This window comes from Anomaloglossus baeobatrachus, chromosome 11 (assembly GCF_048569485.1).
Source record: "Anomaloglossus baeobatrachus isolate aAnoBae1 chromosome 11, aAnoBae1.hap1, whole genome shotgun sequence".
Lineage (NCBI taxonomy): Eukaryota > Metazoa > Chordata > Amphibia > Anura > Aromobatidae > Anomaloglossus > Anomaloglossus baeobatrachus.
In genome coordinates, this window is record NC_134363.1 from 3,665,861 (window position 1) to 3,684,591 (window position 18,731).

The 18,731-nt window shown below is 52.1% G+C and overlaps 1 protein-coding gene across 4 annotated transcripts in view; it reads left to right on the forward strand.

The window, feature by feature from the left end:
• The window catches only part of SPEN (spen family transcriptional repressor), a 106,487-nt gene that overhangs the window by 69,021 nt on the left and 18,735 nt on the right, over nucleotides 1-18,731 (forward strand). For 2 of the 4 annotated variants that reach the window (XM_075328160.1, XM_075328163.1), the window contains 6 exons: nucleotides 16,498-16,658; nucleotides 16,846-17,046; nucleotides 17,131-17,282; nucleotides 17,368-17,493; nucleotides 17,588-17,701; nucleotides 18,165-18,278. In XM_075328160.1, coding sequence (XP_075184275.1) covers nucleotides 16,498-16,658; nucleotides 16,846-17,046; nucleotides 17,131-17,282; nucleotides 17,368-17,493; nucleotides 17,588-17,701; nucleotides 18,165-18,278 — 868 coding nt within the window. The remainder of the gene's footprint in view (nucleotides 1-16,497; nucleotides 16,659-16,845; nucleotides 17,047-17,130; nucleotides 17,283-17,367; nucleotides 17,494-17,587; nucleotides 17,702-18,164; nucleotides 18,279-18,731) is intronic. The other 2 variants (XM_075328161.1, XM_075328162.1) reach the window with 2 other exon arrangements.

Sequence of the window (18,731 nt, forward strand, 5' to 3'; positions counted from 1 at the left end):
CGATCTGTATGGAGGAGTGGGCTGAAAGATCTGGAGGAGATCTGTATGGAGGAGTGACCTGAACGATCTGGAAAAGATGTGTATGGCGGAGTGACCTGAACGATCTGGAGGAGATCTGTATGGAGGAGTGACCTTAAAGATCTGGAGGAGATCTGTATGGAGGAGTGACCTGAAAGATCTGGAGACGATCTGTATGGAGGAGTGGGCTGAAAGATCTGGGGGAGATCTGTATGGAGGAGTGACCTGAAAGATCTGGAGAAGATCTGTATGGAGGAGTGACCTGAACGATCTGGAGAAGATGTGTATGGCGGAGTGACCTGAACGATCTGGAGGAGATCTGTATGGAGGAGTGACCTGAAAGATCTGGAGGAGATCTGTATGGAGGAGTGACCTGAAAGATCTGGAGACGATCTGTATGGAGGAGTGACCTGAAAGATCTGGAGGAGATCTGTATGGAGGAGTGACCTGAAAGATCTGGAGGAGATCTGTATGGAGGAGTGACCTGAAAGATCTGGAGAAGATCTGTATGGAGGAGTGACCTGAAAGATCTGGAGGAGATCTGTATGGAGGAGTGACCTGAAAGATCTGGAGGAGATCTGTATGGAGGAGTGACCTGAAAGATCTGGGGAAGATCTGTATGGAGGAGAAACCTGAAAGATCTGGAGAAGATCTGTATGGAGGAGTGACCTGAAAGATCTGGAGAAGATCTGTATGGAGGAGTGACCTGAAAGATCTGGAGACTATCTGTATGGAGGAGTGACCTGAAAGATCTGGAGACGATCTGTATGGAGGAGTGGGCTGAAAGATCTGGAGAAGATCTGTATGGAGGAGTGACCTGAACGATCTGGAGAAGATGTGTATGGCGGAGTGACCTGAAAGATCTGGAGGAGATCTGTATGGAGGAGTGACCTGAAAGATCTGGAGGAGATCTGTATGGAGGAGTGACCTGAAAGATCTGGAGACGATCTGTATGGAGGAGTGACCTGAAAGATCTGGAGACGATCTGTATGGAGGAGTGACCTGAAAGATCTGGAGGAGATCTGTATGGAGGAGTGACCTGAAAGATCTGGAGAAGATCTGTATGGAGGAGTGACCTGAAAGATCTGGAGGAGATCTGTATGAAGGAGTGACCTGAAAGATCTGGAGGAGATCTGTATGGAGGAGTGACCTGAAAAATCTGGAGGAGATCTGTATGGAGGAGTGACCTGAAAGATCTGGAGGAGATCTGTATGGAGGAGTGACCTGAAAGATCTGGAGGAGATCTGTATGGAGGAGTGACCTGAAAGATCTGGAGGAGATCTGTATGGAGGAGTGACCTGAAAGATCTGGAGACGATCTGTATGGAGGAGTGACCTGAAAGATCTGGAGGAGATCTGTATGGAGGAGTGACCTGAAAGATCTGGAGGAGATCTGTATGGAGGAGTGACCTGAGAGATCTGGAGGAGATCTGTATGGAGGAGTGACCTGAGAGATCTGGAGAAGATCTGTATGGAGGAGTGACCTGAAAGAGCTGGAGAAGATCTGTATGGAGGAGTGACCTGAAAGATCTGGAGAAGATCTGTATGGAGGAGTGACCTGAAAGACCTGGAGACGATCTGTATGGAGGAGTGACCTGAAAGATCTGGAGTAGATCTGTATGGAGGAGTGACCTGAAAGATCTGGAGAAGATCTGTATGGAGGAGTGACCTGAAAGATCTGGAGGAGATCTGTATGGAGGAGTGGGCTGAAAGATCTGGAGGAGATCTGTATGGAGGAGTGGGCTGAAAGATCTGGAGAAGATCTGTATGGAGGAGTGACCTGAAAGATCTGGAGGAGATCTGTATGGAGGAGTGACCTGAAAGATCTGGAAGAGATCTGTATGGAGGAGTGACCTGAAAGATCTGGAGAAGATCTGTATGGAGGAGTGACCTGAAAGATCTGGAGGAGATGTGTATGGAGGAGTGACCTGAAAGATCTGGAGAAGATCTGTATGGAGGAGTGACCTGAGAGATCTGGAGGAGATGTGTATGGAGGAGTGACCTGAAAGATCTGGAGGAGATCTGTATGGAGGAGTGACCTGAGAGATCTGGAGGAGATGTGTATGGAGGAGTGACCTGAAAGATCTGGAGGAGATCTGTATGGAGGAGTGACCTGAAAGATCTGGAGGAGATGTGTATGGAGGAGTGACCTGAAAGATCTGGAGGAGATCTGTATGGAGGAGTGACCTGAAAGATCTGGAGGAGATCTGTATGGATGAGTGACCTGAAAGATCTGGAGAAGATCTGTATGGAGGAGTGACCTGAAAGATCTGGAGAAGATCTGTATGGAGGAATGACCTGAAAGATCTGGAGAAGATCTGTATGGAGGAGTGACCTGAAAGATCTGGAGGAGATCTGTATGGAGGAGTGACCTGAAAGATCTGGAGGAGATCTGTATGGAGGAGTGACCTGAAAGATCTGGAGAAGATCTGTATGGATCAGTGACCTGAAAGATCTGGAGGAGATCTGTATGGAGGAGCAGCATGAAAGATCTGGAGGAGATCTGTATGGAGGAGTGACCTGAAAGATCTGGAGGAGATCTGTATGGAGGAGTGACCTGAAAGATCTGGAGAAGATCTGTATGGAGGAATGACCTGAAAGATCTGGAGAAGATCTGTATGGAGGAGTGACCTGAAAGATCTGGAGAAGATCTGTATGGAGGAGTGACCTGAAAGATCTGGAGGAGATCTGTATGGAGGAGTGACCTGAAAGATCTGGAGGAGATCTGTATGGAGGAGTGACCTGAAAGATCTGGAGAAGATCTGTATGGAGGAATGACCTGAAAGATCTGGAGAAGATCTGTATGGAGGAGTGACCTGAAAGATCTGGAGGAGATCTGTATGGAGGAGTGACCTGAAAGATCTGGAGAAGATCTGTATGGAGGAGGGACCTGAAAGATCTGGAGGAGATCTGTATGGAGGAGTGACCTGAAAGATCTGGAGGAGATCTGTATGGAGGAGTGACCTGAAAGACCTGGAGAAGATCTGTATGGAGGAATGACCTGAAAGATCTGGAGAAGATCTGTATGGAGGAGTGGGCTGAAAGATCTGGAGATGATCTGTATGGAGGAGTGATCTGAAAGATCTGGAGGAGATCTGTATGGAGGAGTGGGCTGAAACCCCTGCTGCAGTGTGTGCAAACCTGGTCAAGAATTATCGAAACCATCCTGCGCCTGTAACTGCAAACAAAAGTTTTCACCGAATATTAACTTCTGCTTTTCTGTTGTATCAAATATTGTGTCACGCAATAACATGCAGATTATGTAGCGGTTTTCTGGATTTTGGGGGATTCTGTCTGTTACAGTTAGTTACGTGCGATAAAAAATCCAGATTCTCCGTTCTCTGTAGGTGTGAAAACTGCAGAATCGGCCGAGGAGCAATCACCTGCTGAGTTTTGCCATTTAGCTCCTTGTTGGACAACAGCAAATTGTGCAAAAAGTCCTGAACCATTGAACAGCTGGACTATGAGTATCCAAAAGATTAGAGGTCACAATAAGGTCACCTGAAAAGGTCAGAGGGCAATGTAGGATCGTCCTGAAATTTCACCCGAAAGCCAGATATCCCTGCGTTTCTGATCACTGTAGTGTATTTGCTTTACATATTCTTTCCTCGCGGTCACGAGCAGTCGGTTGTGGTAAAGCCCCTTGTAAGTCCACAGGCCGATAAATGCACAAGTGCTGACTGATGGCGTGGGAAGCCAATGGCCACCGCTTTACACTCGCTGATCTTCTGGTCACCACTGATATTCTTTTTGCCAGCATAAATGAAGTGATGAGTGCTGCAGATGGGGGAGGACATGTTCACGGACTGTATCTCTGCCCCGTTGTGTGCTGTGCCCCGCACCCCCCAACCGCACGTTGTGGTGCACTGTGACCCCCCCCCCCCCCCACATACCCCACGTTGGGGTGTTCTGTGACTCTCCCCCCCCCCCCTCCCCTTCCCTGTGCGTTGTGGTGCGTCACCCTTGGCTCCATCCAACTAAACCTACTTGGTCATTTAATCATCGCCCCCTAAGTGTCGGCCGGCATCCTGGTATCGTCTTCTCCCGATGACAGCCAGTCTTGGCCTCATGAAGACATATGGGACAAGATAGAAGATGCTCCGAATCCCACTCATAAGAGCCAGAGCTGAAAACAACTCTACAAACGGGCCCGAGCCATCTCTGTGTTACAGGACTGGCCCTTTGGATGGCCGCTGTGTAAGGTGCAGTCACCTTTACTATGAAAAGAGTTTAACTTTTATGGTGTAGACGACATGTGCAGAGGCCACAACATGGAGCCTATGGGGAGAGAGGCCATCGTATGCCACACAGATTGCTACAGGGGGGCATCGTCCTCTGCCCGAATCTGCCCCACAATACTGCAGACGGGGCCTAATGACGCCCGCGTGGCCTAAACCCCGGCACAGAAGACTGCGGGCAAACTGCCATACAAAACAAAATATAGCATAGACAAATAGGGGAAGATATCATAATATAATTTCATCCTAGTGGATTAAATATTGTACCCCAATAAACGGACGTCATAGAATATACTCCAAAATTTGACTCAAAAAATCGTGTAAAAAACACGTATAGGAGACTAATTCAGATTAAAATATCAAATTTTATTTAAATAACCAATAGGGTAAATTCATTATACATACATGCAAGTATGAGGTAAGTGGATTCTATATTCACCCACCCATCAATAAACCACCAAGGTCAACCCATCATAGTATCAAGACCGTAGATAGACAGCCAGTGCAGCAATGATAAGACGCGCCATGTGAACAGTCACATCAAATAACAACCGTATATGGACTTACCCATGGTGTGAGAATGGGGAGCCAGACAAAGGTGGTTCAGAGGTGGACAGGCAAATACCCTTCAACCCGGACGCGCGTGTCGCCAAAGCTTCATCAGCGGGGTGCATTCGCCTGCACCCCGCTGATGAAGCTTTGGCGACACGCGTCTTTATCATTGCTGCACTGGCTGTCTATCTACGGTCTTGATACTATGATGGGTTGACCTTGGTGGTTTATTGATGGGTGGGTGAATATAGAATCCACTTACCTCATACTTGCATGTATGTATAATGAATTTACCCTATTGGTTATTTAAATAAAATTTGATATTTCTTCGGCGCTCCATTGGGAGACCCAGACGATTGGGTGTATAGTACTGCCTCCGGAGGCCACACAAAGCATTACACTAAAAAGTGTAAGGCCCCTCCCCTTCTGGCTATACACCCCCAGTGGGATCACTGGCTCACCAGTTTTCTGCTTTGTGCGAAGGAGGTCAGACATCCACGCACAGCTCCACTGTTTAGTCAGCAGTAGCTGCTGACCATGTCGGATGGAAGAAAAGAGGGCCCATATAGGGCCCCCAGCATGCTCCCTTCTCACCCCACTTTATGTCGGCGGTGTTTGTTAAGGTTGAGGTACCCATTGCGGGTACGGAGGCTGGAGCCCACATGCTGTTTTCCTTCCCCATCCCCCTGAGGGGCTCTGAGGAAGTGGGATCTTACCGGCCCCCAAGCCCTGAGGCCGGGCTCCATCCACAGACCCGTAGAACCTGCTGGATACGGAGCTGGGTACCGTTCAGGGACAAGGCCCTGCGACATTCAGGTACTCTGTGTCCCAAACAGGCCGCGCACATTCCAGACTTGCTGGGTGTGCTAGTGCGCCGGGGACAGTAGCGCTGCGCGCTGGGGTTACAGTCACTACAGTTTTTCTGAGTGACTTTATGTGTTGGGGACTGCCGCGCCGGCCGCCCCTGGAGCGGCGGCGCGGCTGGGACTTGTAGTGCGCCGGGGACTTAGCGCCGACCGCGCTTTTACGGCGGCGGCGCTTATAAATTTAGTCCCCGGCTTCTGCGGCCTAGCTCCGCTTCGTTCCCGCCCCCTCCCTGTCAATCAGGGCAAGGGAGAGACGCTGTACGATTAATCAGCGCCGAGGGCTGGAGTCTTATTTACATGCTCCAGCCCTCTCACTGAGCACAGGGGGACGCAGGTTTCCCGCTCTTTGTCTGCACACGCCCAGGGCCCGCCCCTCTCCACAGGACGCCGGCAGCCATTCCTGCATGCAGTCTGGCTGGAGGACGGACACAGGCTCTGGGAGACCCAGACAAGGGATTTCTGGCGACCACACACCCGCGTTAAGCGGGCGGTAAGCAGCACATTAGTGCTGGCCCCACTAGTGCCACAGTGTTATTTTGGTGTACCTTTTTTTCTCTATACCATATATATATGCATATATATATTGCACTGTAAGGTCGCTTCTTGGCTGTATACCCTATCTTGCTCTGAGGAGACGACAACATGTCATCCGCAAAACGCAAGGGTGCCAAGACACAGGCTGTAAGCGCTGCTTGTGCCGCTTGTGGGGCTGATCTACCGGCAGGTTACAATGACCCCCATTGTGTGCAATGTTCGGTCCCTGTGCCACTTCGTCAGCCGGAGTCTATGGTGGTAGTGGCCCAGGCAGAGTCGCCGGTGAACCCTGTCCCGGTGACGGGGACAGAGTTTGCAGTTTTTGCTGACAAGATGTCTGTCACTATGACAAAGATACTAGAGACCTTGCAGGCCAGGGCAGTTACTCAGACCATGGACACTGCTGCGGCAACGTTCCCCGGTCCCCCTCAGTTGGAGTTAATCCGTGATTCAAGGGGGTCCCAGGCATCTCAGCCTGACGGCTCTGACTCAGATGACAGTCCCAGGCAGCCTAAGCGAGCTCGCTGGGAGAGACCCTCCACGTCATCACGCGGATCAGGGTCTCAACGAGAAGAGTCTCTACATGATGAGACAGAGGTGGGTGATCAGGAGTCTAATCCTGAAACTGCTCTCAATCTGGATACTCCTGATGGTGACGCCATGGTAAATGACCTTATAGCGGCCATCAATAGTCTATTGGAAATTTCTCCCCCTGCCCCTTCAGCAGAGGAGGCAGCTGCACAGCAGGAGAAGTTCCATTTCAGGTATCCCAAGCCTAAACTGAGTACTTTTCTGGACCACGCTGACTTCAGAGAATCAGTCCAGAAACACCAGGCTTATCCAGACAAGCGTTTCTCCAAACGTCTTAAGGATACACGTTATCCCTTTCCCCCTGACGTGGTCAAACGCTGGACCCAGTGTCCAAAGGTGGACCCCCCAATCTCCAGGCTTGCGGCTAGATCCATAGTTGCAGTGGAGGATGGGGCTTCACTTAAAGATGCCAATGACAGACAGATGGACCTTTGGTTGAAATCTGTCTATGAAGCTATCGGCGCGTCGTTTGCTCCAGCATTCGCGGCCGTGTGGGCACTCCAAGCTATTTCAGCTGGCCTGGCACAGGTGGACTCTATCATATGTCCAGCAGTGCCGCGAGTAGCGTCCCTAACCTCGCAAATGTCTGCGTTTGCGACTTACGCTATCAACGCTGTCCTGGACTCTACAAGCCGTACCTCAATGGCGTCTGCCAACTCTGTGGTTTTGCGCAGAGCCTTGTGGTTAAAGGAATGGAAAGCGGATTCTGCTTCCAAAAAATGTTTAACCAGCTTGCCACTATCTGTAGATAGACTGTTTGGTGAGCAATTGGCTGAAATCATTAAACAATCCAAGGGTAAAGACTCCTCCTTACCCCAGCCCAGATCAAGCAAACCTCAACAGAGGAAGTGGCAGTCGAGGTTTCGGTCCTTTCGAGGCTCCGGCAAGACCCAATTCTCCTCGTCCAAAGGGACTCAGAAGGAGCAAAGGAGCTCAGATTCCTGGCGGGCTCACTCACGCCCCAAGAAAGCAACCGGAGGAACCGCTTCCAAGGCGGCTGCCTCATGACTTTCGGCCTCATCCCTCCGCATCCTCGGTCGGTGGCAGGCTCTCCCGCTTTTGCGACATTTGGCTGCCACAGGTCAAAGACCGGTGGGTAACAGAAATTTTGTCTCACGGGTACAGGATAGAGTTCAGTTCTCGTCCTCCGCCTCGGTTCTTCAGAACCTCCCCACATCCCGACCGAGCAAATGCCCTTCTGCAGGCGGTGGGCTCACTAAAAGCAGAAGGAGTGGTGATCCCTGTTCCTCAGCAGGAACAAGGGCAAGGTTTTTACTCCAATCTCTTTGTGGTTCCAAAAAAGGACGGCTCGTTTCGTCCTGTTCTGGACCTAAAGCTGCTCAACAAGCATGTGAACGCCAGGCGGTTCCGGATGGAATCCCTCCGCTCAGTCATTGCCTCAATGTCTCAAGGAGATTTCCTAGCATCAATAGACATCAAAGATGCTTATCTCCACGTGCCGATTGCTACAGAGCACCAACGTTTTTTTTTACGTTTCGTGATAGGAGACGACCATCTCCAGTTCGTAGCTCTGCCATTTGGTCTGGCGACAGCCCCACGGGTTTTCACCAAGGTCATGGCAGCAGTGGTAGCAGTCTTGCATTCTCAGGGACATTCCGTGATCCCTTATTTAGACGATCTACTTGTCAAAGCACCCTCTCAAGAGGCATGCCAACTCAGCCTGAATGTTGCGCTGGAGACTCTCCAGACTTTCGGGTGGATCATCAACTTTTCAAAGTCAAGCCTGGCACCGACTCAATCACTAACGTATCTTGGCATGGAGTTTCATACTCTCTCAGCGATAGTGAAGCTTCCGCTGGACAAGCAGCGGTCTCTACAGACTGGGCTGCAGGCTCTCCTTCAGGGTCAGTCGCACCCCTTAAGGCGCCTCATGCACTTCCTAGGGAAGATGGTGGCAGCAATGGAGGCAGTCCCGTTCGCGCAGTTTCATCTGCGCCCACTTCAATGGGACATTCTCCGCCAATGGGACGGGAAGACAACTTCCCTAGACAGGAAAGTCTCCCTTTCCCAGACGGCCAAGGACTCTCTGCAATGGTGGCTTCTTCCCACCTCATTATCACAGGGAAGATCATTCCTGCCCCCATCCTGGGCAGTGGTCACGACAGATGCGAGTCTGTCAGGGTGGGGAGCAGTTTTTCTCCACCACAGGGCTCAAGGGACGTGGACTCAGCAGGAGTCCACCCTTCAGATCAATGTTCTGGAAATCAGGGCAGTGTATCTTGCCCTATTAGCCTTCCAGCAGTGGCTGGAAGGAAGGCAGATCCGAATTCAGTCGGACAACTCCACAGCGGTGGCATACATCAACCACCAAGGCGGAACACGCAGTCGGCAAGCCTCCCAGGCAGTCCGGCGGATTCGGATGTGGGTGGAGGAAAGAGCATCCACCATATCAGCAGTTCACATCCCGGGCGTAGAAAACTGGGAAGCAGACTTCCTCAGTCGCCAGGGCATGGACGCAGGGGAATGGTCCCTTCACCCGGACGTGTTTCAGGAAATCTGCCGCCGCTGGGGGGTGCCGGACGTCGACCTAATGGCGTCTCGGCACAACAACAAGGTCCCGACCTTCATAGCGCGGTCTCGCGATCAAAGAGCGCTGGCGGCAGACGCCTTAGTGCAGGATTGGTCGCAGTTCCGGCTCCCTTATGTGTTTCCACCTCTGGCACTCTTGCCCAGAGTGTTACGCAAGATCAGATCCGATTGCGGCCGCGTCATACTCGTCGCCCCAGACTGGCCGAGGAGGTCGTGGTACCCGGATCTGTGGCATCTCACGGTCGGCCAACCGTGGGCACTACCAGACCGTCCAGACTTACTGTCCCAAGGGCCGTTTTTCCATCGGAATTCCGCGGCCCTGAACCTGACTGTGTGGCCATTGAGTCCTGGATCCTAGCGTCTTCAGGATTATCCCAAGGGGTCGTGGCCACCATGAGACAGGCTAGGAAGCCCACGTCTGCTAAGATCTACCACAGAACGTGGAAGATTTTCTTATCCTGGTGCTCTGCACAAGGAGTATCCCCCTGGCCATTCGCGTTACCTGTCGTTCTTTCCTTCCTGCAATCTGGGTTGGAAAAGGGCTTGTCGCTCGGCTCCCTTAAAGGGCAAGTCTCGGCACTATCCGTGTTTTTTCAGAAGCGTCTAGCACGACTTTCTCAGGTGCGCACGTTCCTGCAGGGGGTTTGTCATATCGTACCTCCGTACAGGCGGCCGTTAGATCCGTGGGATCTAAACAAGGTCCTTGTTGCTCTCCAGAAGCCGCCCTTCGAGCCTCTGAGGGATGTGTCACTTTCTCGACTCTCACAGAAAGTGGCCTTTCTGGTAGCGGTCACGTCTCTTCGGAGAGTGTCTGAACTAGCAGCGCTGTCATCCAAAGCTCCTTTCCTGGTGTTCCACCAGGACAAGGTAGTGCTGCGCCCCATTCAGGAGTTTCTCCCTAAGGTGGTATCCTCTTTTCATCTTAATCAGGATATCTCTTTGCCTTCGTTTTGTCCTCATGCAGTTCATCGGTATGAAAAGGATTTACATTTGTTGGATCTGGTGAGAGCACTCAGAATCTACATTTCCCGCACGGCGCCCCTGCGCCGCTCGGATGCGCTCTTTGTCCTTGTCGCTGGTAAGCGCAAAGGGTCGCAGGCTTCCAAAGCCACCCTGGCTCGATGGATCAAAGAACCAATTCTTGAAGCCTACCGTTCTGCTGGGCTTCCGGTTCCATCAGGGCTGAAGGCCCATTCTACCAGAGCCGTGGGTGCGTCCTGGGCATTACGACACCAGGCTACGGCTCAACAGGTGTGCCAGGCGGCTACCTGGTCGAGTCTGCACACTTTCACCAAACATTATCAGGTGCATACCTATGCTTCGGCGGACGCCAGCCTAGGTAGAAGAGTCCTGCAGGCGGCAGTTGCCTCCTCGTAGGGGAGGGCTGTTTTACAGCTCTAACATGAGGTATTTCTTTCCCCACCCAGGGACAGCTTTTGGACGTCCCAATCGTCTGGGTCTCCCAATGGAGCGACGAAGAAGGGAATTTTGTTACTTACCGTAAATTCCTTTTCTTCTAGCTCCTATTGGGAGACCCAGCACCCGCCCTGTTGTCCTTCGGGATTTTTGGTTGTTTTTCGGGTACACATGTTGTTCATGTTGAACGGTTTTCAGTTCTCCGATGTTACTCGGAGTGAATTTGTTTAAACCAGTTATTAGCTTTCCTCCTTCTTGCTTTTGCACTAAAACTGGTGAGCCAGTGATCCCACGGGGGGTGTATAGCCAGAAGGGGAGGGGCCTTACACTTTTTAGTGTAATGCTTTGTGTGGCCTCCGGAGGCAGTGCTATACACCCGATCGTCTGGGTCTCCCAATAGGAGCTAGAAGAAAAGGAATTTACGGTAAGTAACAAAATTCCCTTCTTTAATCTGAATTAGTCTCCTATACGTGTTTTTTACACGATTTTTTGAAACTGCCATACAAAGTCCTCCTGGAATATTACAGCAGACATTAGGCCGGAAACAGGATCATAGAAACTCAGAAAAACAACCAACCTCTTAAACAATTTGCCATTTTCCAGGTTCTAAATCAAGGTTTTACAAAGAAAATGTCTGATATCTCTGGGTCCTAATGTGTTCATCACAATGTGAACGCGCAGATGACGCGAATCTGTCCCTAATGTACACCCGGACCCCGGAGATGTGTACCTGCCGAAAACTGCCCCTCCATCTACAGAAATCCTACCGGCCGCAGCATGGAGATCACAATGTGAACACGCAGATGAAGCGAATCTGTCACCTAATGTACACCCGGACCCCGGAGATGTGTACCTGCCGAAAACTGCCCCTCCGTCTACAGAAATCCTACCGTCCTGCAGGATGGAGATCACAATGTGAACGCGCAGATGACGCGAATCTGTCCCTAATGTACACCCGGACCCCGGAGATGTGTACCTGCCGAAAACTGCCCCTCCGTCTACAGAAATCCTACCGGCCGCAGCATGGAGATCACAATGTGAACGCGCAGATGACGCGAATCTGTCCCTAATGTACACCCGGACCCCGGAGATGTGTACCTGCCGAAAACTGCCCCTCCGTCTACAGCAATCCTACCGACCTGCAGGATGGAGATCACAATGTGAACGCGCAGATGACGCGAATCTGTCACCTAATGTACACCCGGACCCCGGAGATGTGTACCTGCCGAAAACTGCCCCTCCATCTACAGAAATCCTACCGGCCGCAGCATGGAGATCACAATGTGAACGCGCAGATGACGCGAATCTGTCACCTAATGTACACCCGGACCCCGGAGATGTGTTCCTGCCGAAAACTGCCCCTCCGTCTACAGAAATCCTACCGGCCGCAGGATGGAGATCACAATGTGAACGCGCAGATGACGCGAATCTGTCACCTAATGTACACCCGGACCCCGGAGATGTGTACCTGCCGAAAACTGCCCCTCCGTCTACAGAAATCCTACCGGCCGCAGGATGGAGATCACAATGTGAACGCGCAGATGACGCGAATCTGTCACCTAATGTACACCCGGACCCCGGAGATGTGTACCTGCCGAAAACTGCCCCTCCGTCTACAGAAATCCTACCGGCCGCAGGATGGAGATCACAATGTGAACGCGCAGATGACGCGAATCTGTCCCTAATGTACACCCGGACCCCGGAGATGTGTACCTGCCGAAAACTGCCCCTCCGTCTACAGCAATCCTACCGACCTGCAGGATGGAGATCACAATGTGAACGCGCAGATGACGCGAATCTGTCCCTAATGTACACCCGGACCCCGGAGATGTGTACCTGCCGAAAACTGCCCCTCCGTCTACAGAAATCCTACCGGCCGCAGGATGGAGATCACAATGTGAACGCGCAGATGACGCGAATCTGTCCCTAATGTACACACGGACCCCGGAGATGTGTACCTGCCGAAAACTGCCCCTCCGTCTACAGAAATCCTACCGGCCGCAGGATGGAGATCACAATGTGAACGCGCAGATGACGCGAATATGTCCCTAATGTACACCCGGACCCCGGAGATGTGTACCTGCCGAAAACTGCCCCTCCATCTACAGAAATCCTACCGGCCGCAGCATGGAGATCACAATGTGAACACGCAGATGAAGCGAATCTGTCCCTAATGTACACCCGGACCCCGGAGATGTGTACCTGCCGAAAACTGCCCCTCCGTCTACAGAAATCCTACCGGCCGCAGGATGGAGATCACAATGTGAACGCGCAGATGACGCGAATCTGTCCCTAATGTACACCCGGACCCCGGAGATGTGTACCTGCCGAAAACTGCCCCTCCGTCTACAGCAATCCTACCGACCTGCAGGATGGAGATCACAATGTGAACGCGCAGATGACGCGAATCTGTCCCTAATGTACACCCGGACCCCGGAGATGTGTACCTGCCGAAAACTGCCCCTCCATCTACAGAAATCCTACCGGCCGCAGGATGGAGATCACAACCAAAGCCTCATGTGGGGCCAAAGACTAGGCTGCCCAGTGGGAGAATGAAGGAGGTGATAAACCGGGAAGGGGCTTAATGCCCACCAAATGTTACTGCTGACCACTCAGGATCATGGATGGTGACCGTGGCCCAGCATGTCATTGAGAAGGGGAAACCTTTCCAGGAGACCATGAACCCAATGGACTGAAATAAGTGTCCGCCCCGCATCACTAGACTAAAGCGAGAATGTGCTTAGTTGTGTGGTCATTGCTCGCTGGGGACGGCCATAGTGTCCAGGGTGATGGCCGCACTCATCCCTGTGCTTTTCTGCCTCATGTCACTTTATAGTAAGTAGGATTGCAGAAAAATTGGAATATATAAATGCATCCAAGACCCTGAATGCCTGCGTGCAAGGGAAAACCGGAGGCGTTCACACAGCAACCAGCCACTGTCCAGCTCCCAGCTTTTAAAAAGGGAGACTGCGTCCCCCTCCCGTTGTGCCCCCCCCCCCGCCGGTGTCTCCCTCCCCCCTCCCGGTGTGCCCCCCCCACCCGGTGTCTCCCTCCCTCCCCACCCGGTGTCTCCCTCCCTCCCTCCCGGTGTGCCCCCCCCCACCCGGTGTCTCCCTCCCCCCTCCCGGTGTTCCCCCCCCCTCCCCTCCGGTGTCGCCCTCCCCCCTCCCGGTGTGCCCCCCCCCTCCCCGGTGTCTCCCTCCCCCCTCCCGGTGTGCCCCCCCCACCCGGTGTCTCCCTCCCTCCCTCCCGGTGTCGCCCCCCCCCCTCCCCTCTCGGTGTCGTCTGCGCCCATGACACTGCGGACTCGGACTGTCTTTTCTCGTGCATGCGTTGTTATTTTGGAATGTGAAGTTCAGCTCTGGGGTAATGGGTCGTCCCCCCCTTCCCGTGCGGTCCTGGTGTCTGGTGGGTGTAGGGCGCCCCCTTGTGGATAACGTGCTCTGCTACTTTATATGACGACTTATTGGATTTGTCATTCTATACTTTTCAGTTTCTTCACATACTAATAGTGTTGGAGATCAGCAAGGCTCCGTTCACACTTGTGTCCAAACCTTTGTCTTTTCAGTTTTTAGGAACAGACAAAATAATTAACCAATAGAAATTGATTGCATAAGTGAAGCCGAGGGCTCCATATCTGAGCCGGCGTTACTCCGGGGCCCCTGCCGGCGTTACTCCGGGGCCCCTACCGGCGTTACTCCGGGGCCCCTGCCGGCGTTACTCCGGGACCCCTGCCGGCGTTACTCCGGGGCCCCTGCCGGCGTTACTCCGGGGCCCCTGCCGGCGTTACTCCGGGGCCCCTGTCTATGGTTTTGCCGTATGTTGCTAAAAAAGGAAAGTAACAGGACGTCTGAACGCAGGTGTGAACAGAGCTTAAAGGGTTCTTTACACGGATAATTTCCCGACAGTGAGCGGTGGACGTGGTGCAGCTGTGTACAGGGTGTGAAGCCGGGCCAACCTTCCAGCACCACCTCTGCTGGTAACCGTCCGGTATAATCATTGAATTGTTCAGGCCATTATCCCCCTATCTAATAATGGTCTGCTCCAACCATCATGAATCAGAGTGCAGCTGCATTATTACAGGCTTGTATGTGAGTAGCCTATGGCTGACTGGTGTGTACAGGACCCTGCGGCTTCCCCCTGGACTGACGGGAACTCCGCACACAGCGACCGCTGTCAGCTCCGGGCAGCCGCCCCTCAGAGAAGCAGAGTCCCCGGCCGGCTGTAACGCTGCCAAACTCTGATTCCTGCTGTCCATTATTTTTCAGGCAGCATGAATCAGATAAGTCCCTTCTAGGGTGTGTTCACACTGAGGTTTTTATAACTTACTCTAATCATTTCTTTATTTTAACATGACTTGTTGAATATTTGTTGGGATCCCAACCTGTTCACCCCTCTGTTTAAGCATATTGGTGTGCAGTAGATGTGTGGTGCTGCACATGTCAGTGTGCAGTAGATGTGTGGTGCTGTGCCGTAGATGTGTGTTGCTGTGCAGTAGATGTATGTTGCTGCACATGTCAGTGTGCAGTAGATGTATGTTGCTGCACATGTCAGTGTGCAGTAGATGTATGTTGCTGCACATGTCAGTGTGCAGTAGATGTATGTTGCTGCACATGTCAGTGTGCAGTAGATGTATGTTGCTGCACATGTCAGTGTGCAGTAGATGTGTGGTGCTGTGCAGTAGATGTGTGGTGCTGCACATGTTGGTGTGCCGTAGATGTGTGTTGCTGTGCAGTAGATGTATGTTGCTGCACATGTTGGTGTGCAGTAGATGTGTGGTGCTGTGCAGTAAATGTGTGTTGCTGCACATGTCAGTGTGCAGTAGATGTGTGGTGCTGCACATGTTGGTGTCTTGTAGATGTGTGTTGCTGCACATGTCGGTGTGCAGTAAATGTGTGTTGCTGCACGTGTCGGTGTGCAGTAGATGTGTGTTGCTGCACGTGTCGGTGTGCAGTAGATGTGTGTTGCTGCACGTGTCGGTGTGCAGTAGATGTGTGTTGCTGCACGTGTCGGTGTGCAGTAGATGTGTGTTGCTGCACATGTCAGTGTGCAGTAGATGTATGTTGCTGCACGTGTCGGTGTGCAGTAGATGTATGTTGCTGCACGTGTCGGTGTGCAGTAGATGTATGTTGCTACACGTGTCGGTGCGCAGTAGATGTATGTTGCTACACGTGTCGGTGTGCAGTAGATGTATGTTGCTGCACATGTCGGTGTGCAGTAGATGTATGTTGCTGCACGTGTCGGTGTGCAGTAGATGTATGTTGCTGCACGTGTCGGTGTGCAGTAGATGTATGTTGCTGCACGTGTCGGTGTGCAGTAGATGTATGTTGCTGCACGTGTCGGTGTGCAGTAGATGTATGTTACTACACGTGTCGGTGTGCAGTAGATGTATGTTGCTGCACGTGTCGGTGTGCAGTAGATGTATGTTGCTGCACATGTCGGTGTGCAGTAGATGTGTGTTGGTGTGCAGTAGATGTATGTTGCGGCACATGTTGGTGTCCAGTAGATGTGTGTTGCTGCACATGTTGGTGTCCAGTAGATGTATGTTGCGGCACATGTTGGTGTGCAGTAGATGTGTGGTGCTGCACATGTTGGTGTCCAGTAGATGTGTGGTGCTGCACATGTCGGTGTGCAGTAGATGTGTGTTGCTGCACATGTTGGTGTGCAGTAGATGTGTGTTGCTGTACATGTTGGTGTGCATTGGGACGACTGACGCTGCTTGTCTTATTACAGCAGTGATTCCAGCAGCACCTCCAGTGACGAGTCTCCTGCCAGGTCCGTGCAGTCTGCCGCCGTCCCTGCACCGCCTTCCCAGCCGCTCTTATCTATGGATAAAGATGAACCTCGCAAAAGTTTTGGGATCAAAGTTCAGAATCTCCCCGTGCGCTCATCAGGTAGAGTATGCGGGTACTGTCATGGGCTCCTCGCAGGGCTCCTCGCAGGGCTCCTCGCGGGGCTCCTCGCAGGGCTCCTCGCAGGGCTCCTCGCGGGGCTCCTCGCAGGGCTCCTGCCGTCTCCTCCTGCACAAGCCGTCGGGTCCTGAGTTCTGAAGCTCCATGAAGATTTCTCTTTTGTCTCTAGATACAAGCCTTAAAGATGGACTTTTTCACGAGTTCAAGAAGTACGGGAAGGTGACGTCCGTGCAGATCCACGGCGTGTCCGAGGAGCGCTACGGGCTGGTCTTCTTCAGGCAGCAGGAGGACCAGGAAAAGGCACTGAACGCATCCAAAGGCAAACTCTTCTTCGGGATGCAGATAGAAGTAACGGCATGGGTAGGACCAGGTACGTTGTCCCCTCCGAGTGGCGTCCGGCCCCGGGAATAACGGCTGCTCCGAGTGACACAAACGTCTCCTGCATTTCCTCTAGAAACCGAAAGTGAGAATGAGTTCCGGCCCCTGGACGAGCGGATAGATGAGTTTCACCCCAAGGCCACCAGGACTCTATTCATCGGCAACTTGGAGAAGACCACCACCCACCTGGACCTCCACAACGTGTTTCAGAGATTCGGGGAGATCGTGGTAGGTGGTGATTGGCGGCTCGTGGCAGTGTGATTATGTGATGGGTGTAATCCAGTTTATTGATCTTGTGTTCTCTGCCGTCCAGGACATCGACGTGAAGAAGGTGAATGGCGTCCCTCAGTATGCCTTCCTGCAGTACTGCGACATTACCAGCGTCTGCAAAGCCATTAAGAAGATGGACGGAGAGTATCTGGGAAACAACCGGCTGAAGGTATAGCATGTAGTCTGCATGTCCCCCCCCGAGTGTCGGCCACATAAGACGTGGCGCAGGCGCCTTGTAGTCACTGGCATGTTTATCCTTACAGCTCGGCTTCGGGAAAAGTATGCCTACCAACTGCGTGTGGATAGACGGCCTGTCCTCCAGCGTCACCGAGCAGTATTTAACGCGCCATTTTAGCCGATACGGACCCGTGGTTAAGGTACGTGAGCGCACACACGGGTGATTGTGTCCGTGTTATCCTGCATCTTCTTATATTCTTTCCTGTCCTTTCATCCTTTTAATTACAATTACATATATTGTCAGACATCCTATTAATCTGAGAGAAAAAAGCCTGAATTGTGCGCAGTAGTGCGGGGTCTGACGCTATGTGTAATGCTATGGGATGACGGCCTGCACCATTGTGGAGAGGGGGCAGTATACATTGTACATCCATGTATTCATTGCTAAGTGAGGCCGCGTCATTCACAGCTGTCTTACCAGTAACAATAAGGATTTCTATGGAATACATTACATAAGAGCCCCAAACCTTCTCATCACGTCACTAGTGGATTCCTACGTGGGATATGCGATGGCCATTAGACCAGATGAACGCTGCTCTTTACCCAGTCCCCAGTGGACGCGGCTCTTATGTTTCCTTGTTTTTTGTTTTTCTTCCCTGACAGGTGGTGTATGATCGCTTTAAAGGCATGGCCCTGATTCTCTACAATGAGGTTGAATTTGCCCAAGCAACTGTAAAAGAGACCAAGGGGAGGAAGATTGGTGGGAATATCGTTAAGGTGTGCACAGACCACCTTAATAAGTGCATCAAAATTTAAGTCCTGACATTAGCTGTACTATTGTTCCCCCCCCCCATGGCAGGGGCTGCTGGAAAGCTGCTGACTCCTCTCAGCTTTCCCAGGGGCTGCGGCCGGCGTGAAGCTCAGCAGCGGAGCGCCGGCCTCGCGCCTCTGAGCACTTTGTTGTCACTTCTTAAAAGCTCTTGTTACTGGTAAGCAGTTAACGCTCTACACTAAGGTAACCCTGACATCTCTGACCGGGGCTTCATGGTTTTCTTGTGTACCTTTCTGTGGTTAGTCAGTGGCTCTCTAGCAGTCCCCACACTATGTGAAGGCTTACACACACTGCCGCTCCACACCCCCGTGTCCGGACCCCTGCCTATACCATCCCATTTCCACTCTCCCTATAGTTCTGTCCTTCCTCCTGTTATGTCTTCTTGTGGCAATCTCTGG